General features: G+C 54.6%; 2 protein-coding genes across 18 annotated transcripts; both read right to left on the reverse strand.

Annotated features, from left to right (window-relative positions):
* Window positions 1-337: 337 nt before the first annotated feature.
* PGAM2 (phosphoglycerate mutase 2) lies at window positions 338-9,695 on the reverse strand. Its single transcript, XM_003805245.7, has 3 exons — window positions 2,724-9,695; window positions 2,440-2,620; window positions 338-541 (listed from the first exon to the last, which is right to left on the reverse strand). The coding sequence occupies exons 1-3, from the start codon at window positions 3,135-3,137 to the stop codon at window positions 375-377; spliced, it is 762 nt and encodes a 253-aa protein (XP_003805293.2). The 5' UTR covers window positions 3,138-9,695; the 3' UTR covers window positions 338-374.
* A 145-nt stretch (window positions 9,696-9,840) lies between these two features.
* Window positions 9,841-20,225, reverse strand: POLM (DNA polymerase mu). 17 transcript variants are annotated; one of them, XM_003805243.5, is made up of 11 exons: window positions 19,834-20,225; window positions 18,321-18,504; window positions 17,449-17,547; window positions 17,159-17,329; window positions 16,328-16,399; window positions 14,097-14,217; window positions 11,988-12,120; window positions 11,721-11,823; window positions 11,373-11,615; window positions 11,215-11,298; window positions 9,841-10,967 (listed from the first exon to the last, which is right to left on the reverse strand). In XM_003805243.5, exons 1-11 carry the CDS (start codon window positions 20,019-20,021, stop codon window positions 10,881-10,883), a joined length of 1,485 nt encoding a protein of 494 aa, XP_003805291.2. In that variant the 5' UTR covers window positions 20,022-20,225; the 3' UTR covers window positions 9,841-10,880. The 17 variants fall into 17 exon arrangements, with proteins under 17 accessions (XP_003805291.2, XP_063461761.1, XP_063461767.1 ...); XM_063605691.1 differs by having other exon boundaries at window positions 9,841-10,948; window positions 17,159-17,344; window positions 19,834-20,156; XM_063605697.1 differs by having other exon boundaries at window positions 17,159-17,344; window positions 19,834-20,155.
* Between the last annotated feature and the right edge of the window lie 205 nt (window positions 20,226-20,430).

Below are 20,430 nucleotides of genomic sequence, written 5' to 3' on the forward strand. Positions count from 1 at the left end.
CAGGAAGCCGTGTCCTGGGCTGTGGTCCTTGCTCCCCATGGGGAGAGCCGGGTCACTTGGCCTCTTCTAACTGGCCCCAAGCACGCCAATTCTGGAGCATGGTTACTAAGTGGCTCTGAAGCTTCAGGGTCACCACAGGCTTGTCCTGACTGCAAACTCATGGAGTGGTTGCAGCCCTGGCTCAGTGTCCTGATGACTAGGTGTGGGTACTAGGCTCCTGCCCCTGGTGACACACGTATGGAGTGGGGGAGGGTGGGTGGCTGCACCCCTGGTTCTGGAGTCCCCACAGATGATGGCGGGGTGAGCCTGGCATGCACGGCTGCGCTGGACTCCAGGCTGTGGGGGGAGGTGCCTTTATTGCCCAAGCCCACCCCTCACTTGGCCTTGCCCTGGGCAGCCACAGCCTCCATGGCCTTCCGCACCGTTTCCTCATCACCCAGGAACTGCATGGGCTTGGTGGGCTTCAGCTCCTTGTTCAGCTCATACACAATGGGGATCCCCGTGGGCAGGTTCAGCTCCATGATCGCCTGGTCTGACATCCCTATGCCGGAAGGAATAGGTGTCCTTAGCCCCTCTGTCCCCAGCCTGTTTACACAGCAGACACTGTGTGACCTTTGTGGGCCACAGAGCCAGTTCCCCTGGCACCAATTCCTTCCCAGCCCTGAGAACGAGGCCACAGAAATGTTGCCAAAGGTCAAGGAGTAACTGAGTTAGACCAAGCAGCCTACAGAAATAGCCCAGTGGTGAAAAAAATGGGGACTTCAGCCCCACCCAAGTGGCTGTGATCTGTGGTGGTGCTGTCCATAGTTCCCTCAGCCCAGTGTGACTCCAGCCAGACTGAAGCTGAGGGTCAGGAAGGGACACTCACCCTTTGGTTTCTTTTTTTCTTTTCTTTTTCTTTTTCTTTTTTTTGAGATGGAGTTTTACTCCTCTTGCCCAGGCTGGAGTGCAATGGCACGATCTTGGCTCACTGCAACCTCCATCTCCTGGGTTGAAGTGATTCTGCCTCAGCCTCCCAAGTAGCTGGGATTACAGGTGAGCGCCACCACACCCGGCTAATTTTGTATTTTTAGTAGAAACGGGTTTCACCATGTTGGTCAGGCTGGTCTCAAACTCCTGACCTCAGGTGATCTGCCTGCCTCAGCCTCCCAAAGTGCTGGGATTACAGGAGTGAGCCACCGTGCCCGGCGCCCTTTGGTTTCTAAAGTGCTCTAAATTCTAGACATCCTGAACAGAGGAGCAAGTGTGGAATGGAGCTGGAGGAGGGACAGGGAGGCCGAGCCTGGTCGAAACCTGACCCTGCCTGCCTCCTGCAGCCCCTGAGCTGGGAATAGCAGCTCGACCTTTGATATTCACGCCACTCCACCCCTGCTCCGTGCAGGAGGGTTTAAGAAAATGTTCTCTGGGGAGTCAGAGTGAAATCCCTCATATTCACCACCAAAAGTGGTTTCCCCAAACCAGGCTGTGGGAGGGTCATGGGGCTGCATGAAGTCTCTGGAAGGGAGAGGAGGCAGGTGGTCCTTCCCTCTGCCTGGCCCCAGTGCCAGGTGCCAGGTGTCCATGTTTGGAGCGGGCAGGCTTGGGGCTGGCTGGGTCTCCGGGGCCTGCCGGTCTGGGTGCTCTGGCCAACCGCCCATCGGCCCTAGGAGCAGGAGGTCTGGGGCAAACCCTTCTAGCCTTTCCAGGACTCAACAAGCTTTAAGGTCATTCAGATGCTAATTTAGACTGCCCTGGTGTCAGAATACTAAGGTGGGAGGCGGAGTGGAGGTGCCAGTCACTCTGGGCGAGGCCTTGCTGCACCCATGCATCCCGGGCCCATTTGTCAGCCCTTGCTCTTCAGTGGGAGCCCAGCTACAAGCCCAGAGTCTGGCCACTCCATAGTCCTGCACCCCTCTTTTGATTGGTCTTTCCTTTGCCCAGAGAGGGGCTCCAGAGGGAGATAGGTGGTGAAGCTCATGCAGGGATTCTGAGGACCTGATGGGGGAGGGCCCTGCGAGGGGTCCAAGCCTACATCAAAAGGGATTCAGTACCAGGCGGAGCTCCCCACCACCCCGGAAAAGGGAGAGGCCCAGAGATGGAGGTGGCTTGTCCAGGGCCCCACAGTAAGTTGGGATTTGGAGCCAGATGCTCTAAGCCCAGCCCTTCCGTTTCCTAGCTGGGTGTCCCTGGGCAGATGCCACCTTTGGAGCCTGCCCCGCCTCGGGACACAGCGAGCTTCGAGTGCGGTCAGCCCCTGTGGAGTGTGTCCCAGTTACACAGAAATGGGGAAAATTTCACAAAACTAAAAAATGGCTTCTCAGCCCTCCTTTTTCAGTGAATGATGTGGAGCCCCACGCCTAGAAAGCAGCCTGGTCCATGGGCGAGAGACTTTGCTGAGATGAGAAGCCAGCTGGGGCTGCTGCCCACCCACCCTGCCCAGGCTCCTGAAGGTGGCCTCACCTTCCAGGTGCTTGACAATGCCCCGCAGGCTGTTCCCGTGGGCTGCAATGAGCACTCGCTTGCCGGCCTTGATCTGGGGAACAATCTCCTCGTTCCAGAAGGGCAGGGCCCGGGCAATGGTGTCCTTGAGGCTCTCGCAGGTGGGGAGTTCCCCGGGCTTCAGGCCTGCGTACCGACGCTCCTGGGGGACACAGGCACGCTGCTTTCCCTCCCAAGCCAGTGGGCCCCCACCCGACTCCCCACTCTGCAGCTTCCCAGAGGCCTTCCCAGCGAAGGCAGCCCACCTTGCTAATGGAGTTGTAGTAGGGGTGCTTCTCGTCCATCGGGGGCGGCGGGATGTCGAAGGAGCGCCTCCAGATCTTCACCTGCTCCTCCCCGTGCTTGGCGGCCGTTTCTGCCTTGTTGAGGCCTGTGAGGCCCCCGTAATGCCGCTCATTGAGGCGCCAAGTGCGCACCACGGGCAGCCACATCTGGTCCGTGCCGTCCAGGATGGCCCAGAGGGTGCGGATGGCCCGCTTCAGCACTGACGTGTAGCAGATGTCAAACTCCATCTTGGCATCCTTGATGGCCTTGGCTCCCCGCTTGGCCTCCTCGGTCCCCTTTTCACTCAGCTCTGCATCGAACCAGCCACAGAAACGGTTCTCCTGGTTCCATGTGCTCTCGCCGTGCCGGACCATCACGAGGCGGTGAGTGGCCATGGTGGCAGCAGGGAACACAGAGGACTCTGGACGGGGACAGCTGCTTCCCAACACTCCCAGCTTTCTGATAGTGTCTTCCCAGCCCCCACCCACCCCAGCCAACTGCCAATCAGCATTCCAGGCGGTGGCAGGTGACCAGTAGCTGAGCTGCTGGGGGCTGGGGGCCAGGGGAGTGTGCAGGCCAAGAAGCTGTGCTTAAAATAGCCCCACGCATCCACCAGCTCCTGGCCTGGGTTCAGGTGGCATGTCTATAACCAGCTGGCACCCAGAGCCCAGACTGAGTGGGGCTGCTGGTCAGGGATGGGCGTGAAGGGCAGAAGTCTGGGCCAGGGGAGATGGGGATAGCAGGGACAGAGGGGCTCTCCAGGGCAAGGCTCAGTGGCCTCATCAGCCATTCTCTGCTCAGACAGAGGCACAAACAAAATCCCAACCCCTTTCTCCTGTGATTGGCAGCCAGGCTAGGAGGGGGCCCTCAGCAGGCAGAGGAGGAGAGCCAGAGGAGCTGGTGCAGACCACAGCTTTGCGGAGAGGAGTCTGGCCTTGTGGAAGGTACCAGGCGGCAGCAGCAGAATGGGCAAGGGCTGGGGCTGAGCCGGGTTTCCAGGACAAAGGGGGAAAGGGCCCCTGTCTTTCCTCCGGGGTCCCTTTGTCAAGGTCTCATCCATACATGCCCCATGCTCCCACCCTATCTGCCCTCACCCAAGCCACGCTCACTCTCCTAGCTGAAACCACCTTGAAAAAGAGAAATCCAAGGGGGTTTGGGGGCAGGACTGAGGACTGTCAGAAGTCTTGATTGTTAGGTAAATGCTCAGCTTAGCAGGAACCCACAACGTAGGCTGAAGGGTGGCATGGAGTCCAGGACCAAGACTTCTGTATTCAGGTTTGGGGGATGAGAGCCACCAGGGCAGGGAAGAGACTATGAGCAATAAAGTCACAATTGGGGCCCTAATGAAGGGGCCATGGCCAGACCCTTGGGCATGGGCCCCATCCAGGGCCTCCCACTTCCTCCCACTTCCTCCCACCCCAGTGACCACACTGTCACCTGCGACACTTCTGATAACAGGAGCGGGTAGGTGAGAGGCCAGCAGAGGGACCACCACTCTGAGACTTGGATCTGAGTGTGCAAGAAACCCTTGACAGGCCTCCCTCCATCCCTGCTGGCCTACCTGGGGAGGGGCTCCTGGCTTGGGGCCTGTGAAGCTAAGGCTCTGTACCCAAAGGTTGGCAGACAAGTCCCAGTGGGCAAAGTCCTGTCGGCTGCCAGGACCCCCAAGGCTGGCAGGTGGAACCCATCCCTCCTAGCAGTGCCATGCGCAGGTCTCACTGTTCCACATTGATCCTGATTGAAGCCACATCTCCTCATCTGCGTTTGTCCCTTTGACCAAAAGAGTTGATTCACTAGCCCAACTAAACATGACTGAGGACCAGGCTCTGGCAGTCCCACAGGGGCCAGACATGAAGCCCATATTTCAGTGGAGGAGGGATCGTACCAGCAGCTAAACATGCCTACCATAGATAGCACCAGATGCTAGGAAGGAAGGACCATAATGTACTGGGAGAGATGGGAAAGGAGAGGCCAGGGACAGCCCTGAGGTGACATGTGAGTGGAAAGAGCGGAGTGCAAAGGCCTCAGCTATGATGAGTCCTACAGGGAGAGCAATTCAGGTAGAGGGGTTGGCAAAGACCCAAGCCCTACAGAAAGCAAACAAGCTGGGGCAGCGACCATCAGGGGCACATGGCAGAGAGGTGGGCTTTGTGTCCCAACACAGTGGGAATCACTGGAGACTTTGAAGCATGGTCATATTTTCAAGTCACTTGCAGCTGTGTAGGAGTGGAAGTAGAAGGTGAGTACCCTGCAGGTCTCGGCAGCTTTGATGAGAACAAGGCCGCTTAGCCAGGGCCGGGTGCAGAAGCAGTGGCAAGGATCCCCCAGACCTGGGAGACCTCACTGCCAACCAAGCAGGAGGTGTCAAAAAGGAAAGGGGAGCCCAGAGAAGGGCTGGACTTCGGGGAAGCAAGCCCCTGCTTCTGACCCTTGGCTCCGGCTGGACTTTCCTTTGATTCATTTGACAAGTAGTTGCTGGCCTCTGCAGTGTGCCAGAGCTTTCTTGGAGGGGTACAGGGGTAGGAAAACCAAAAGCCACCCTCAGGGCCTCCATCCAGGAAGGCATGGCATGGTGGGCGGCGAGGAAGGCTGCTGAGTCAACAAGGTGGTCCCAGGAAGGTGGAGGGAGCATCTTCCCATGTCTCTCCCACTGACAGCCACCAATCCTGGACAGATGCAGGAGCAGCTGTCAGTAGACAGATAAGAAAAGGAGATCAGATTCAAAGTTCCGCAGAGAAGTGGTGAGGTAACCAGTATTGCCTAGCCTGGACACACAGGCAGCTTGAAACCTCAAGTGCACCAACAGAAAGAGCTCCAGGAAGAATCAGAGGAGTGGGATGTGAAGCCCCTCGAGGTCAGTGAGTTGGGGGAATCCCTCCAATTTTTCCTTTCTTCTCTACCCCAGCTCCTGGGCAGTAACATGGAGGTGGCAGTGGTGGCACAGTGACGGTAGTGTGAGCTGGGTACGCACCTGAAACCTGAGAGGGTAACGCTACCCTCTGTCTAGAGGAGCCATGGCCCCAAGAGCATGGGGCAACCGCCTTCTGCAGCTCCTTTCTGCCCCCCTGCGCTGGGCCCTGGATGCAGTTTCAGGGAGTATGCAGCAGGGTAGGGAAAGAGCCCCAGATTTGTGGCTGGAGGTCTTGGTAGGGATGTTGCAGGGAGCTGTTGTGTTTCAGGAAGAGTACAGAGAAGGGAGAGATGAAGTGAGTGATCCGATAAAGTGATATGTGAAGTCATCGGCTTGCTGCCAAGCTGCGCACAGGGCTGACCCTAGATGCACATCGCAGGTCCCAGATTGACCGGTGTAGACACAGGACTAATATGACTAGTAGTGCAAACACTTTAAACAGTCAACATTCTGCTTAGGATTTAAACAAGGTCCAGAGTCTCAACATAATATTTAAAATATCCAGGTTATCCAAAATAACCCAGAGTATGAAAACCAGGAAAATCTCAACATGGGAGAAAAGAAGATGATCAATACATGCCCATCCTGAGATGATTCAACTATTGGAATGATCAGATACAGACTTCAAAGCAGCTATTTATAACCAGCCTTCAGAAAGTATTGGTGAATATTCTTAAACAAAATGGAAATGACAAAGGATGGAGTCCATAAATTAGATGATAGTTTGGAAAAAGATATAAACTTACAAACCAAGAAGCTCAGTGAACCACACAACTGGATAAATTAACAACAAAAGTCCAAGCTTAGACACATCATAAAGAAACTTCTGAAAACTAAAGACCAAGAAAAATAAGATCAGCCAGAGAAAAACGATACATTTCATTCAGGTGAACAATTCTTTGAAAGACTGGATCTTCACCAGAAACTATAGAGGCCAGAAAGAAGTGGAACATTTTTAGTTTTGAAATAATTGTCACCCAAGAATTCTATATCCAGTAAAAATTTCTATTTTACTGGAATAAAAGAATGAAATAAAATAAAGACATTCTCAAATGAAGGCAAGCTGAGGAAATTCATAACCAAAGAATCTGCTTTAAAAAAATGTTAAACCAAGTTCTTCAGACAGAAGAGATTACTGGGGGCAATTCAAAACTTTGGGAATGCAGGAAGAACATCATAAATGGCAAAAGTCCACATAAATATGAAACTATTCTTTACTTCTTTAAGAGTTATGTGATGGTTGAATTAAGTCATGATACTGTCTGATGGAGGCTTCAGTGTATACAGATGTAAGACAACTAGAACATGAGGGGAGAAGGTGAAGGGACCTAGATGGTAGTGAGGTTTCTACATGCTACTTGAAATGGCAAAACATTAATCTAAATTGACTGTAAGAGTATGTGTATTTGGCCGGGCAGGGTGGCTCATGCCTGTAATCCCAGCATTTTGGGAGGCCAAGGTGGGTGGATCACCTAAAGTCAGGAGTTCGGGACTAGCCTGACCAACATGGCAAAACCCTGTCTCTATTAAAAATACAAAATTAGCCAGGTGTGGTGGTGCATGCCTGTAATCCCAGCTACTCGGGAGGCTGAGGCAGGAGAATCGTTTGAAATCGGGAGGCAGAGGTTGCAGTGAGCCAGATTGTGCCATTGCACTCCAACCTGGGCGACAAGAGCGAAACTCCATCTCCAAAAAAAAAAAAAACTATGTGTATTAGAACCCCTAGAACAACCACTATGTGTGTGTGTTGGGGGGGGGTGTGTGTGTGTATAGGGGGAAGGAGAGATAGGAGGGAAGGAAAAAAGGAAAGAAGAAACAGCAATGGAAAACAGGGAACAAACAGAAAACAACATAATGGTAGATCTAAAGCCAAACATTTCAATAGTTGCATTAAACATAAATGGCCTCATCACGCCAATTCGACATCAGTTTGGATTATAAAAACCTAATTCTATGTTGTCTTTAAGTAACTCACATTAAATATAACAGGATACAAATAGGTTGAAGTAAAAGGTAACAACTCATTCTCTGAGGGCAGTATTACCCTGATACCAAACCCAGACAAACAACCTAAGAAAACTACAGACCAACCTCTTATGAGTACATATGCAAAAATTAAGAGTCCAGGGAAAAATCCTTCACACAATGGTTAATTGATTTTTGACAAGGGTGCCAAAATAATTCAATGAGTAAAGAATAGTATCTTTAACAAATGGTGCTGGGACAACTGGATTTCCACGTGCAAAACAATGAATCCCCACTTTACACTTATATAAAAATTAACTCAAGGCCGGGCACTGTGGCTCACACCTGTAATCCCAGCACTTTGGAAGGCCGAGGTGGGCAGATCACGAGGTCAGGAGATCGAGACCATCCTGGCTAACACGGTGAAACCCCGTCTCTACTAAAAATATAAAAAATTAGCCGGGCGTGGTGGTGGGTGCCTGTAGTCCCAGCTACTCGGGAGGCTGAGGCAGGAGAATGGTGTGAACCCGGGAGGCAGAGCTTGCAGTGAGCCGAGATCGCACCACTGCACTCCAGCCTGGGCGACAGAGCGAGACTCCGTCTCAAAAAAAAAAATTAGCTGGGCTTGGTGGCTTGTGCCTGTAGTCCTAGCTACTTGGGAGGCTGAGGCAGGAGGATTGCTTGAGCACAGGAGTTTGAGACTGCAGTGAGCTATGATCATACTACTGCACTCCAGCCTGGGTGACAGAGCAAGACCCTGTTTCTGGGGAAAACAAAGAAACAAACTATAAAAGAAGGCAAAGAAAATCTTTGTGATTTGGGGTCAGAGATAGGACTCCAAAAACATAAGAAAAAAACTGGTAAACTGAATAAATTGATAAACTGGACTTCACAAAAATTAAATACATTTACTATGAAAAAAACAGTGCTAAAAGAAGAAAGATAGTCTACACACTGGGAAAAAATATTTACCAGTCACCATAGTGGCACATAAAGAACTCTCAAGATTCAACAGTAACAGATGGGCATGGTGGCTCATGCCTGTAATCCTAGCACTTTGGGTTTTGCCATGTTGGCCAGGCTGGTCTCGAACTCCTGACCTCAGGTGATCCACCCACCTTGGCATCCCAAAGTGCTGGGATTACAGGTGTGAGTCACCATGCCTGGCCAACAATTCCATTTTTAAAAATGAGACTGGAACAGCCACTTCACCAGTGAGGACATAGAAGCCAGTGAACAGATGTTCAACATTATCAGGCATTAGGGAAATGAAAATAAAACCACAGTGAGCTACTGTTATGTACCTACTACTAGAAAAGCTAAAGTTAACAAATACTGCAACTATCAAGTGCTGACAGGGATACAGAGCAACTGCCTACTGTGGTGTTTAACTTACAGGGGTGCTCACAACGCTGGTGGACTGCAAAATGACAGACGCACTCGGGACAACAACTTGGCTCTTATGAAATAAACATATACTTACCAAATGACCCAGTAATCCTGTGCCTATTTACCCAAGAGAAATGAAGACCCATGTGTTACACGAAAACCTGTACATGCATGTCTGTAGCAGTACGATTCATAATCTCCAAACCCTGGAAACAACCCAGACTTTTTTTCTTTTTAGGCAGACTCTTGCTCTGTCGCCCAGGCTGGAGTGCAGTGGCACAATCTCAGCTCACTGCAACCTTGGCATCCCAGATTCAAGCAATTCTTATGCCTCAGCCTCCCGTGTAGCTGGGAATACAGGTATGAGCCAACATGCCCAGCAAATTTTTGTATTTTTTGTAGAGATGGGGTTTCGCCATGGTGGCCAGGCTGGTCTCAAACTCCTGGCCTCAAGTGATCCACCCATCTCAGCCTCCCAAAGTGCTAGGATTACAGGCATGAGCCACGGCATCCGGCCACAACCCAGACATTCAACACCTGAATGGATAAACTGTAGAACACCCATGGCATGGAACAAAGTACAAACTCAACATACCCAGCAACCTGCAGGAACGTCAAAGGCATTAGGCTGCGGGGAGAGGCCAGTCCAAAGGTTAAATATAGTTTGGTTCCATTTACATGACATTCTAGAGAAAGCAAAACTATAGGGATGTAGCACCGCTAAGTGGGTGGGGGTGGAGAAGCACATGAGCACAATAGGACAGCATGGGAAGTGTTCTGGGGATGGACCTGGTGTGCCCTACGTGTGCAAAAACTGCACCCCAAGAGTCAACTTTACTGCATGTTTTCAAAATATTTTTTAATGTGATGAGTGGTCTGGGAAATCCTCGCCTAACAAAGTGGCTTTTGATTCAAGGCCTGAAGAAGGGGAGGGCCCACTCCAGGTGGATGACATGGCCAGGGCAAAACCTGAGGCCAGAGTGTGCCTGGGGATATGAGGGACATGGAGGGCACCCATGTCCAGCCCATCTCAGTGCTTCTGCCTCAGTGAGAAGGGGAGGGAGTTGGCCACAAGGGGGCCTGGGTGCATCAAATAGGAAGCCGGTGAGTCAAGCAGCTTGGGGCCAGTGGGGCTGGAGAGATGCCAGAGCCAGGGGCTATGTGTGGACTTAGGGTTTGGAACCATTAAAGGGCTCTGCGACGGGAGTGGCAGGATATGACCTATTTTTGAGACATTGTGCTGAGAACAGGCCTTAAAGGCAGAAGCACAGAGCCTGGCTCAGGGCGCTGCAGTACTGAAGCCCCATAGTTGAAAATTATCTTCCTCCCAGCTCCTACCCAGGCCCTCTCCCTCTCCAGATGCCTACAGCACACCAGACAGCTCCTTGCTGGCACGAACCACAGCCTCCAGCTCATGGCTCTCAAATGCAGTGCAGGTATGCATGGTTCTCTTCTGGGCATTCTGGGCAGGGTGCCCTGCAGGAGCCACAGTTAACTGCAGTGCAACTAATGGGACACTGCACATCAGGGACCACTTGCCATTCATGACTGCAGGTCCCACCACAGCTCCATGATGTGGGCCCTGCTCACATCCCATCCAGGGCAGGAACGTGAGCCATGGGGAGGCTAAGAGCAGACCCAGGGTCACACAGTGATGAGGCTGGCACTGAGGGCTCCCACCTCATCACACCCTGCAGCACACCAGCAGGGGCTCAACTGATCCTTCAGGCACAATTGACCTCCGGAAGAGCCAGGCCTTGGCGGGGAGGGGTGAAGGTGGGGGTCAGGGGGCAGCATATCTGCCTGGAGACATTCAGTGGCCAGGTTGGGGGCAGCCCAATTTCCTGAGTGGAAGTGGGGGACACAGGCAGGCTCAGGCGTTTCTCTGCTCTGGAGGAAGGTACTCGAGGCCCAGGTGTCTGAAGATGTCTTCCTCTGAAGCTGCTTGGAAAAATGTCTTCTGCAACAGAAGCAGGACTTCCGTGACCTAGGAGTCTTGCCACTGCTGCTTCCCTGCAGGAAGACTGAGGGTGGGGAAGAGCCCAGCGCCGAGGTGGGGTGTGCTCTTGAGGGCCAGGAACTGCGTGTGGAGACCCAGATTCGGGTCCTATGGGTTTCAGGCTGGAGGGGTCTGGGGCCATTTCAGATTGTGGGTCAGGGAGCGGACTATGGGTGCTGTTTGCTGTCCCCAGTCCCCAACAATGTACCTGCTCCGGGTCAAACAGCCCATGGCTGTTCAGCCACAGGCCCTTCTCCTTCCGGCTGAAGCGGCGCAGCTCCCGCTGGAAAAGCTGTAGGGAAGGGATTGTCCTCAGCAGGGCTGGCCCAGCCCCACCCCCAGGTGGCCCAGCGGCACACTGCCTACCTTGGAGCCAGTCCAACCGAGCAGGGCGAAAGGGAACTGGCTGACGGGTGCAACTACCAAGTCCACTCTCACGGCCTTCCAGGATGGGCAGGGCCTCGTGGATCCCCCCACAGCAGCCCCTGGAGGTTGTGGTAGGCGGAAAATGCAGAAACTTCTCTCAAAAGCGTCCATGTGGCTCTGTTGGGCCAGGCGGGTAGGGGACTCCCAGCAGCTGTGCTGGTGCTGGTGGTACAGGATGAGGCCCTGTGGGGAGAGGCGGGCGTGGCTGAGACCACCCGGTGGTGTGGAGAGAGCAGGAGGCGGTGGCATTGGCCAGCGGTGGCTCTTGGGGAGCAGGGAGGCCCTCACCTGGTCCTGCAGGCGGCACATCACTCTAGGCAGCAGCCCCGCCTCCTGACCCTCCTTGGGGTGGGTGATGAGGAAGTCCACGTCATGGCCCTGCAACTTCCCCCTGAGGGGGTCAGTCTGACTCTGACTCAGGGACACGGCCTGCTCACTCCAGCCCCAGGCCACATCCCTTCCAACGAGTGGGCCCGCTTCAGGGTCCCCGACTCAGATCCCTTCACTGGGGAGGGGTCTGAAGCCAAGCCAGAGGGGCACATCGGGCCTTCTTACCTGCGGAAGCCGCCGGTCAGCGTGACGGTGGCCCCAGGCAGGGCCTGCCCCACAGCTTCCTCCACCACCTGCTGCAGGGCATCTACATCGGACCGCAGGACTGGGGTGCTCAGGTCCTGGTGGTGCTGGAGCCCTGGGGGCAGCACCGGCCCTCCTGACTCACCCAGCCTGCCCACCACACCGAGCCCCCATCCCTCACCAGCATGAGGTGATCACCCTGGGGCCCCGTCATTGCAGGACCGGGAGAGGCCTCCGAGGAAGGTGAGGCTACGGCAGGGAGCAGAATGAGATCCCAATCTAAGCATGACACTATCTTCTCTCCCCCTTTAAATTTTAAACTTTTATTTTGAGACAGTTGTAGATTCACTCGCAGTTAAAAGAAATAGCACAGAGGGAGATCCCATGTGCCTTTTACCCAGCTCCCCCAAAAGGTTAACCCCTTGCAAAACTATAATTTTGCAACCAAATATAAGGATACTGATGTTGATACAGTCATGCCACAGGCTATCTCTTTTGATGGCTGTTTTTCCTTATGCATAAAGTGGGACCAAGAAGTGGTAAAAGGATGGAAGATGGCTTTGCCACGACGAACATCTCACTCTGGCCTACTTCTGTTTCCTCACCTATCAGCCTCCCACACGCAGTTAAGGAGAGGTTTATTTATTTATTTGAGATGGAGTCTCGCTCTTGTTGCCCACGTTGGAGGGCAGTGGCGCAATCTGAGCTTACTGCAACCTCCACCTCCCAGGTTCAAGTGATTCTCCTGCCTCAGCCTCCCGAGTAGCTGAGATTACGGGTGTCTGCCAACACACCCAGCTAATTTTTTATTTTTAGTAGAGACAGGGTTTCGCCACGTTGGCCAGGCTGGTCTTGAACTCCTAACCTCAGGTGATCCACCCGCCTCGGCCTCTCAAAGTGCTGGGACTACATAAAGATGTGAGTCATGGCACCCAGCTAAGGAGAGGTTTAAATGTGAGGAACAGCAGCACCTGGCACAGTGAGCTCTCAGTAAACGCTGCTAACCATTCCTGACTACTCTTGTCGTGGGGAGAGGCGATCAAGAGGAACCAGCTCTGCGGGTCTCACTTCCTGTCAGCTGAACTGGGCAGTGGCCCGGGGGAAGATGTGCGAAGAGGCAGTGGAGCTGGCAGTGCCTGCTGGGCTGTGGGGATTGCTTCAGCAGAGCCCTCAACCCAAGGGAGGTCCCAGATGGTGTGGCCAGAGTAGCCAGGCAGGCCATGCAGAGAGAACAGAGTATCTGCTCAACACCTGCCACTTGCCGGCTCTCACAGGGGAGCCTACGAATTCATTCCTTCCCACTTTTTTTTTTTTTTTTTTGAGATAGGGTCTTGCTCTGTCACTCAGGCTGGAGTGCAGTGGCTCAATCTCAGCTCATTGCAACTTCCACCTTGGCCTCAAGGCTTGACCTCCCGGGCTCAAGCGATCCTTGTACCTCGGCCTCATGAGTAGCTGGTACTATGGGCATCCACCATCACGCCTGGCTAACTCTTGTATTTCTCGTAGAGACAGGGTTTCACCCTGTTGCCCAGACTGGTCTTGAACTGCTGAGCTCAAGCGATCTACCCACCTTGACCTCCCAAAGTGCTGGGATTACAGGTGTGAGTCACCATGCCCAGCCTTCCTTCTCCATTTTACAGAAAATGTAACAGACTCAGAGAGGTTATTTCTTGGGCAATGGTCACCTACCTGGCAAATGGTAGATAAGACTCAAACCCAGGCCTAACAAACTCGAAAGCTGATGTTCTTTCTGCTGCTCGGTGCCACCTCTGCAGGCCTCCATGTACCAAGCACCACACTGGGCAGTGTGCCCAAGGCCCAGGCTGTCCCTGGTCACTGGTCAAAGTCTAACCAGTAGGCGGACACAAGCCCCTGGCATATCATGGAAGTTGCTGTGGTCAGCATCGTCCACTGAGAAAGGGCTGTGATAGATCCTGACTGCACTGGGTGGAGACCCCAGGAAGCCCACCACACAAGGCTGCCACCAAACCCTCTGCACCAGACTGCTCCCTTCCCTCTAGGGAGTTGATGCTGAGGGATCCAGGGTGCAGTTTAGGGAAGCCCAGGGCCCAGCCTCTCTGGAAGGCTCACCCGCTTTCTGCTGTTGGGTTAGTTTCTGGGGCTGCTCTCGGAGGTCATCTAAGGTTCGCAGTCCTTCCCGGTACCACCGGTCAGCAGTCTTCACACCGACCCCGAAGATCTGGGTGAAGAGCTGTGGGGAAGGAGAGTAGCCCAGTTGGGCAGAGCTCTCATGGCTAGACTCGGATGATCACCCGCTCCGGGACGGTGTGGCCCATGGAGCACCATGCACCAGGCAGGCGCCGTCCCTACTCGCAACCTGCCGTAGACCACAGGGCAAGGATTCAAACCTGGAGCCTGACTACCCAGCCTGCCATCTCTGGGAACAAACCCACGCACACCCCTCTCCTCTCCTCTATGAAAGGGACTTACACAGCTCTAGCCTGTGATTCCAACATAATCAAAACAGTCACCCTAACACATCAGCACGAGGGGCTCCTAAGTCACTGGAAAAACCATGCCTCTCCCACCTAACAGAAGGTGGAACAAATTTCTGTGGTTCTCCTCCTTAGCCAACAGCAAAAAACAATGAGGAGTTAACAATCAAAAGGGTGGATTTAGGAGCAGAGTTGGCAGGGCTGGCTGGGGTGCTCACATATCTTCCCACAGAGGGTGGGCCCCAGCCCAACCAAGTCACCTGCTTCAGGTCAGCCACTAGAGTCCCTCCCTAGGAATTCTGGATCTGAGACTGAGGGCAGGCCCACACAGTGGCAGAAGCTGTAGCCTGTGGCAGCCGAGCACCTTTTGTAGCCACATTTCCAACCGATGGAGGAAGCTGGTGCGTCGCAAGAGAGGGCGAAGCCACCGTGCAGAGGGGCAGAGGGGAGGAGGAGTGGCCTGGTGATACCCAGGTCGTTGAGCCCAGTTGTCCTGCAGACCGGCCACAGCCCTCCCCATCCTGGGCTCTGCTGGCCCTCCTTTCCTTTATTTTGTGAACCAACGGTGTGGGGTGGGTCACTGTCACTTGCAACCCAAAGAATCCTGACTAAAAATGATGAGATTAACCCAATTATATTGTTAATAAACTTCTCATTACTAATGTAATTTTCTGCCAGCCTAGATGCCTTCAGGGCTGGGGCTGAGGCTGACAGTGAAAGTACTCACTAACCTCACACCACTTCAAGGGGATTTCATCATCTTCAGGCCCCTCACTCCCACACTCACCACGGTGGCCCCACTCATCTGGTCCCCTGTCCCTGCCAGTGCCCCTTGCCCCCTTCCCTGCATATTTGAGCCCATTTGCCCTGCACACACTGCTCAAGTCTCTCCTCTTCGAAGCCCTCCCTGTCAATCCTGACAACATTCTGTGTGACCTCCCAAGGCCCCATCCACCCAGGAAGCCACACTTCACTGACAGTTATCCATGTGGCCACCGCTGTGACACCTCCAGCCACAAAGCCAGTTGGCAGAAGGGTGTCAAAGCAGGCACACCCGAGGCATCCAAAAGAACTCAGACGGCATTTCCCTATCAGACCAGGAGTGAGCAGAAACAGAGGGAAGGTGGCCATGGAAACAGGCAGGCTGACAACACTGAGAAAATAACACATAAGGTCCTGCAGAAGGCGGGCAAGGGCAAGCCCAGCATGCTCAGTGGCAGCACCCAAGGGTACATTTGGTTCACAGTGCTCTGTTTAAGATGCCACAGCATGTAATCTACTTGAGAATATTCCATCAAAACCAGTCAAGGCAGAGCGAAGTGGCTCATGCCTATAATCCCAGCATTTTGGGGGCCAAGGCAGGAGAATCATTTGAGCATAGGGGTTTGAGACCAGCTTAGGCAACATTACCAAGACCCCATCTTTACGAGAAAGATTTAAAAATTAACCTGGTGTGGTGGCACATGCCTGTAGTCCCAGCTACTCCAGAGACTGAGGTGGGAGGATGGTTTGAGCCCAGGAAGTCAAGGCTGCCGTGAGCTGTGATCGCACCACTGTACTCCAGCCTGGGCGACAGAGCGAGACCCTGTCTCAAAAACAAAACAAAACAAAAACCCCCAAAAGCCAGATGGTACTGAGTGATCTAGAAAATTCTGTCCTCAAAACAAGCTTCTTCCTTGCCTGTCTCCACTTGGCTGCCTTGTGCATATCAGGTATCAGCTTAGCTGCCACTTCCTCGGCAAGACCTTCTCTGACCCCTGGGCTGGGTCAGCTGCCCCTGTTTGCCTCCCCGTGCATGGTGTGGACTGTGTTGTCATTCCCAGGGCAGGACATTCCTGGGGTAGGTCCGAGCCCTGCCCTGCGCACCTTCATGGTCTGGTACCTCTCTGAGCGCTGAACTCTCTCCACCTCCTCACACACCCCATGCTCCAGCAGCTCCTGGGGGAGGGAACAAAGCAGAACTCTAAGCCTGAGGGCGTGGGAAGAAAGAGAAGGGCAGGGAGTTAGGGTCAGGGCTAGGGGCCCAAGGACTGAGGCAGTCCCCTCCAACACCCTGCAGAGACAACTTTGTGGGGTCAGGGTCCAGTAGGACCTGGAAATGGAGACTGTGCCCAGGGAGGTGACCAAAGTTGCTGCCACACAGCTGGGAGGCCAGGGCTCCAGCCTCAAAGCTCCTTCGGGCCTGGAGTTACAACAGCTGAGATGCCAGGTAACGTGGATCATCTCTCAGTCAAATAAGTCCCAAGATACATAAACAATTGCTTTTCAGAACATGTGAACTCAATACTACTTCATTTAAAAGCATCTTCTGTCACTGTGTATTCTCGCAATGAAAGTGCACTAAAGGACAACTAAACACACTGGGGCACTGAAAAGAGATGCTCACACTCAGGGTGCTCTCTTTCATTCCACTGTGGAGGGCAGTTTGGGACTAATGACAATGACAACAGTGTCACCCCTAGCCCTGCCAGGCCCCTCACAGCGCCATTCACTGGGTCCTCTAGGCCACCCAGGAGTAAATGGCTGGTGTGCACAGGAGGAATCTGAGCGCAGAGGGTGGCTTGTTGAGGCCTTAGAGCAGTGTCAGCACCCACGACTGTCTGTCCTCACCCACCCCCACAGCACCCTCTGCTGTCTCACCAGGCCCCAAGGCCTCCCCACCCACCCACTCACCCTGCTAGGATGGTAAGCACCTACCTGGACAACCCTAGAGGAGTGTTCTCCAAAGTGGGGAAGCCCCTGCAGCTGGCTCAGGGTTGTGACAAGGCTGGGAAGGGCCTTGAGCACCGAGGCTGCTCTGCAGAAGGTGAGGAGGCGGCCCTCACTGCCTTCAAAGCCTGCTGCCTCGGCCAGTGTCTCCAGAGCCTCCTGCAGGGAGGGGCCCTAGGTAAGGGGCAGGGTGGGCAGCTCCAATCCCCCAGCTACCACCCATCTGTACCCTTGTCCCCAACCCCCAGGGCTGGCCAAGGCTCATAGAAGCGGCTTACCGAGAGGCCAGTGTTGTGGTGCGTGAGGGGCGTGGGGCGCTGGCAGACATAGGCAGGCATCCATGCTGGGCTCAGAGGCCCCTTCCTTGGCCCAGCCACCTGGGGATGGGCAATAAACAGGTCACTGTGAGGCTGCAGGGGTGGCAGGAGAGCCAGGCTGTACCCAGGCTTTGTTTCTCCTGGGGTGTCCAACTCGGGCCCTCTGGAGCTCATGGGACAGAGGTGGGCAACAAAACACCAGCGGCATGGGGCTGAGGGAGGCACCGCCCTGCAGAACAGGCTGTGCATGGGGCTCCTTATGCCAGGGTAGCAGCAATCACATCTACCAGCCCTGTGGGCACTTCTCCTGCTGCTGCACATGACGCATGTACTCCATCACCCCAATCCTCACAACCAAGCGGGCTGGGGATGCTGAGGCCTTGGAGGCTAGGGGCTTGCCCCACAACCATGGCTCACAGGCTGGGCCAGGATTTGAACGCAGGCAACCTGGCCCCAAGCCCACACCTGTCAGAGGCCGGGAGCCTTATAGCATCCTGAGGACAGGCTCCTGCTAACCCATGGGTCATCCCGCTCGGAGTTGCTGTGTTATCTACTTGGTGAGGAAGAAAGGCCTGAAGAAGGTAAAAATAAGCGGACCCCAGAATTTGCATCAGTGGTGAGAACAGAAGCTGAGATGGCCTGGCCCCCTCAGCCCCTGCTGTGGCTCCTCTACTGGCTTATAGGGGGCCCCTGGTGATCTGGGTAGAGTCTTCACTGCCTACCTCCTCTGAAGGACATTGAGGCATTGCTGCCATGTCACCTGTCCCAGCTGAGCAATGGCCTACACTGGGGCTTTCACTGTAGCCCCCACTCTAGTCTTCCACCCAGCTCACCTCCAGGCGGTGCCGGCACTCCACAGGTACAGGCTGCCCAGCTCCCAGGCTCTCTGTTAACCAGCTTATGTCCAGCAGAGCTGGGGGGGTGCAACCCGGGGGAGCAGCTGCCATCCTGCGCTCCTGCCAGCTGACGGCCTCCTCTGCTGAGGTCTCTTCCATCACAACATGTGTCGCTTCGGAGCTGGTGGAGGGAGTTGGGAGAGAAGGAGGAGGGTGAGGCCCAGAGCCCGTCCTGGTTGGCTCCAAGCCTTCACTCTTGCCGTCCCTTCTGCATGGTAAGTGACCATTCATCCTGCAAACGTCACCTCCTCCAGAAAGCCTTCCCAGCCCCTCCTCCTGGTAGATGAACACCTCCACCACTCAGCCCTCAGAACTGTAGTTCTCTGCCCTGGCTATGTTCACAAGCACAGCCCAGTCTTGTGCTCTCTCCCTCCCTCTTCACCTCAAAGAAAGGAATTCCTTAGGGTCAGGACCAGGTGGTCTTCATCTAAGAGCAAGGGTTTCAGCAGAGATGGAGGAGCCTGTTTGGGTCTGAACCCCAGCTCTGCCTGCCACATACTTGTTTGGCTCTTGGGCAAGCCACGTGTCTATACTTTGATTTCCTCTTCTGTAAAGCAGAGATAACATATCCACCCTGTGGGGTTGTTGTACAAAGACAGTGCCTTGTACACTCTAAGCTGCTATCATCCTCTCCTGAGTGGGTCTGGCGCACTACTGATCCCTGATAATGTTAAAAAATCAAACACAACTGTGGGGGAATACTAGCCCCAGGTTCGTTTGCTCTCTCAACCTCCAAACTAGGGGGCACCCCCAGCTCCCTTACTCTGGGTGTTGTCTCTGTAGCCGCCATTTTTTCTTCTCTTGGTTCCCTTCCTACAAGAGCTTCTCAGTCGTGTTATTTACTCAGGCCTGAGGACAGAGGAGCCTGCGGGCTCCGGGCCTCTTGAGAAGTCAGTCTCGCTCACAGGTGGGACATAGCCCAGGCAGAAGGGCTGTTAGCAAATACGACTGCTTTTTTTTTTTGAGACAGAGTCTCACTCTGTCGCCCAGGCTGGAGTGCAGTGGCGCGATCTCGGCTCACTGCAAGCTCCGCCTCCCAGGTTCATGCCATTCTCCTGCCTCAGCCTCCCGAGTAGCTGGGACTACAGGTGCCCGCCACCACGTCCGGCTAATTTTTTGTATTTTTAGTAGAGACGGGGTTTCACCATGTTAGCCAGGATGGTCTCGATCTCCTGACCTCGTGATCTGCCCGCCTCGGCCTCCCAAAGCGCTGGGATTACAGGCGTGAGCCACCGCGCCCGGCCTACTGCTTATTAATTACCCCTGACCTCTGGTTTTGATTCTCGCAGTGATCCTTTAAAACACGCCTCGCCCTAATTAATAGCACCCTTTACAGAAGAGGAGATGGAGGCTCAGGGAAAGGTCACAAGACCACGAAGTGCCACTGCAAACTTAGAATCCAAAACCAGAAGTGCCATGGAAGCCCTCGCCGCGCCGCGCCGCCCCGCACCTGCAGGCGTCAAGGACGCGGAAGCCTTTGGAGCGCGCCAGGCGTGTGAGGAAGGCCCGGCGGCTGCGACCCATGCGAGGCTCGACCAGGTAGATGGCGACTCCCGGGAAGCGCGTCGAGGGCGGCGTGGAGGAAGCGGCATCGCCGCTAGGGGACCCGACCCGCGCTCGCCGCCGTTTGGGGAGCATTGGGACGACAGCCTCCAGCAGCGCGGAGCGAACGCAGAGGGAAACTCCGAGCGAGACGGAAGGAAGCCGCAGTGAGGCTGACGGAAGCGGGCGGGCGGGCGGGCGGCCGCCGGCTGGAAGAGGACGTGGCCCCGCCCTATGCAAATGAGGCCTCTCCGTGGGGCTCGCTACTTGGGCCAGTCGGAGCGCTGGGGAGGGTCCGGGCTCCTACAGGATTGGGTGTCCCGGCCGCTCCGGAAGACCCGCCTCCATGCAAATAACAGCAGAGGACCCGCCTTTTATTTAAATTAATGTCTCGGAAAGCGCTGTTCGGCCCCATTGGCCTCCGGGAGGAAAGGCTGGGCTGGAGCGGGGCGGGGAGGGTGTTGGAGGGGGTGGAGGGTGTTGGAGGGGGTGGAGGGTGTTGGAG

The sequence above is a fragment of the Pan paniscus genome, chromosome 6 (assembly GCF_029289425.2).
Source record: "Pan paniscus chromosome 6, NHGRI_mPanPan1-v2.0_pri, whole genome shotgun sequence".
NCBI lineage: Eukaryota > Metazoa > Chordata > Mammalia > Primates > Hominidae > Pan > Pan paniscus.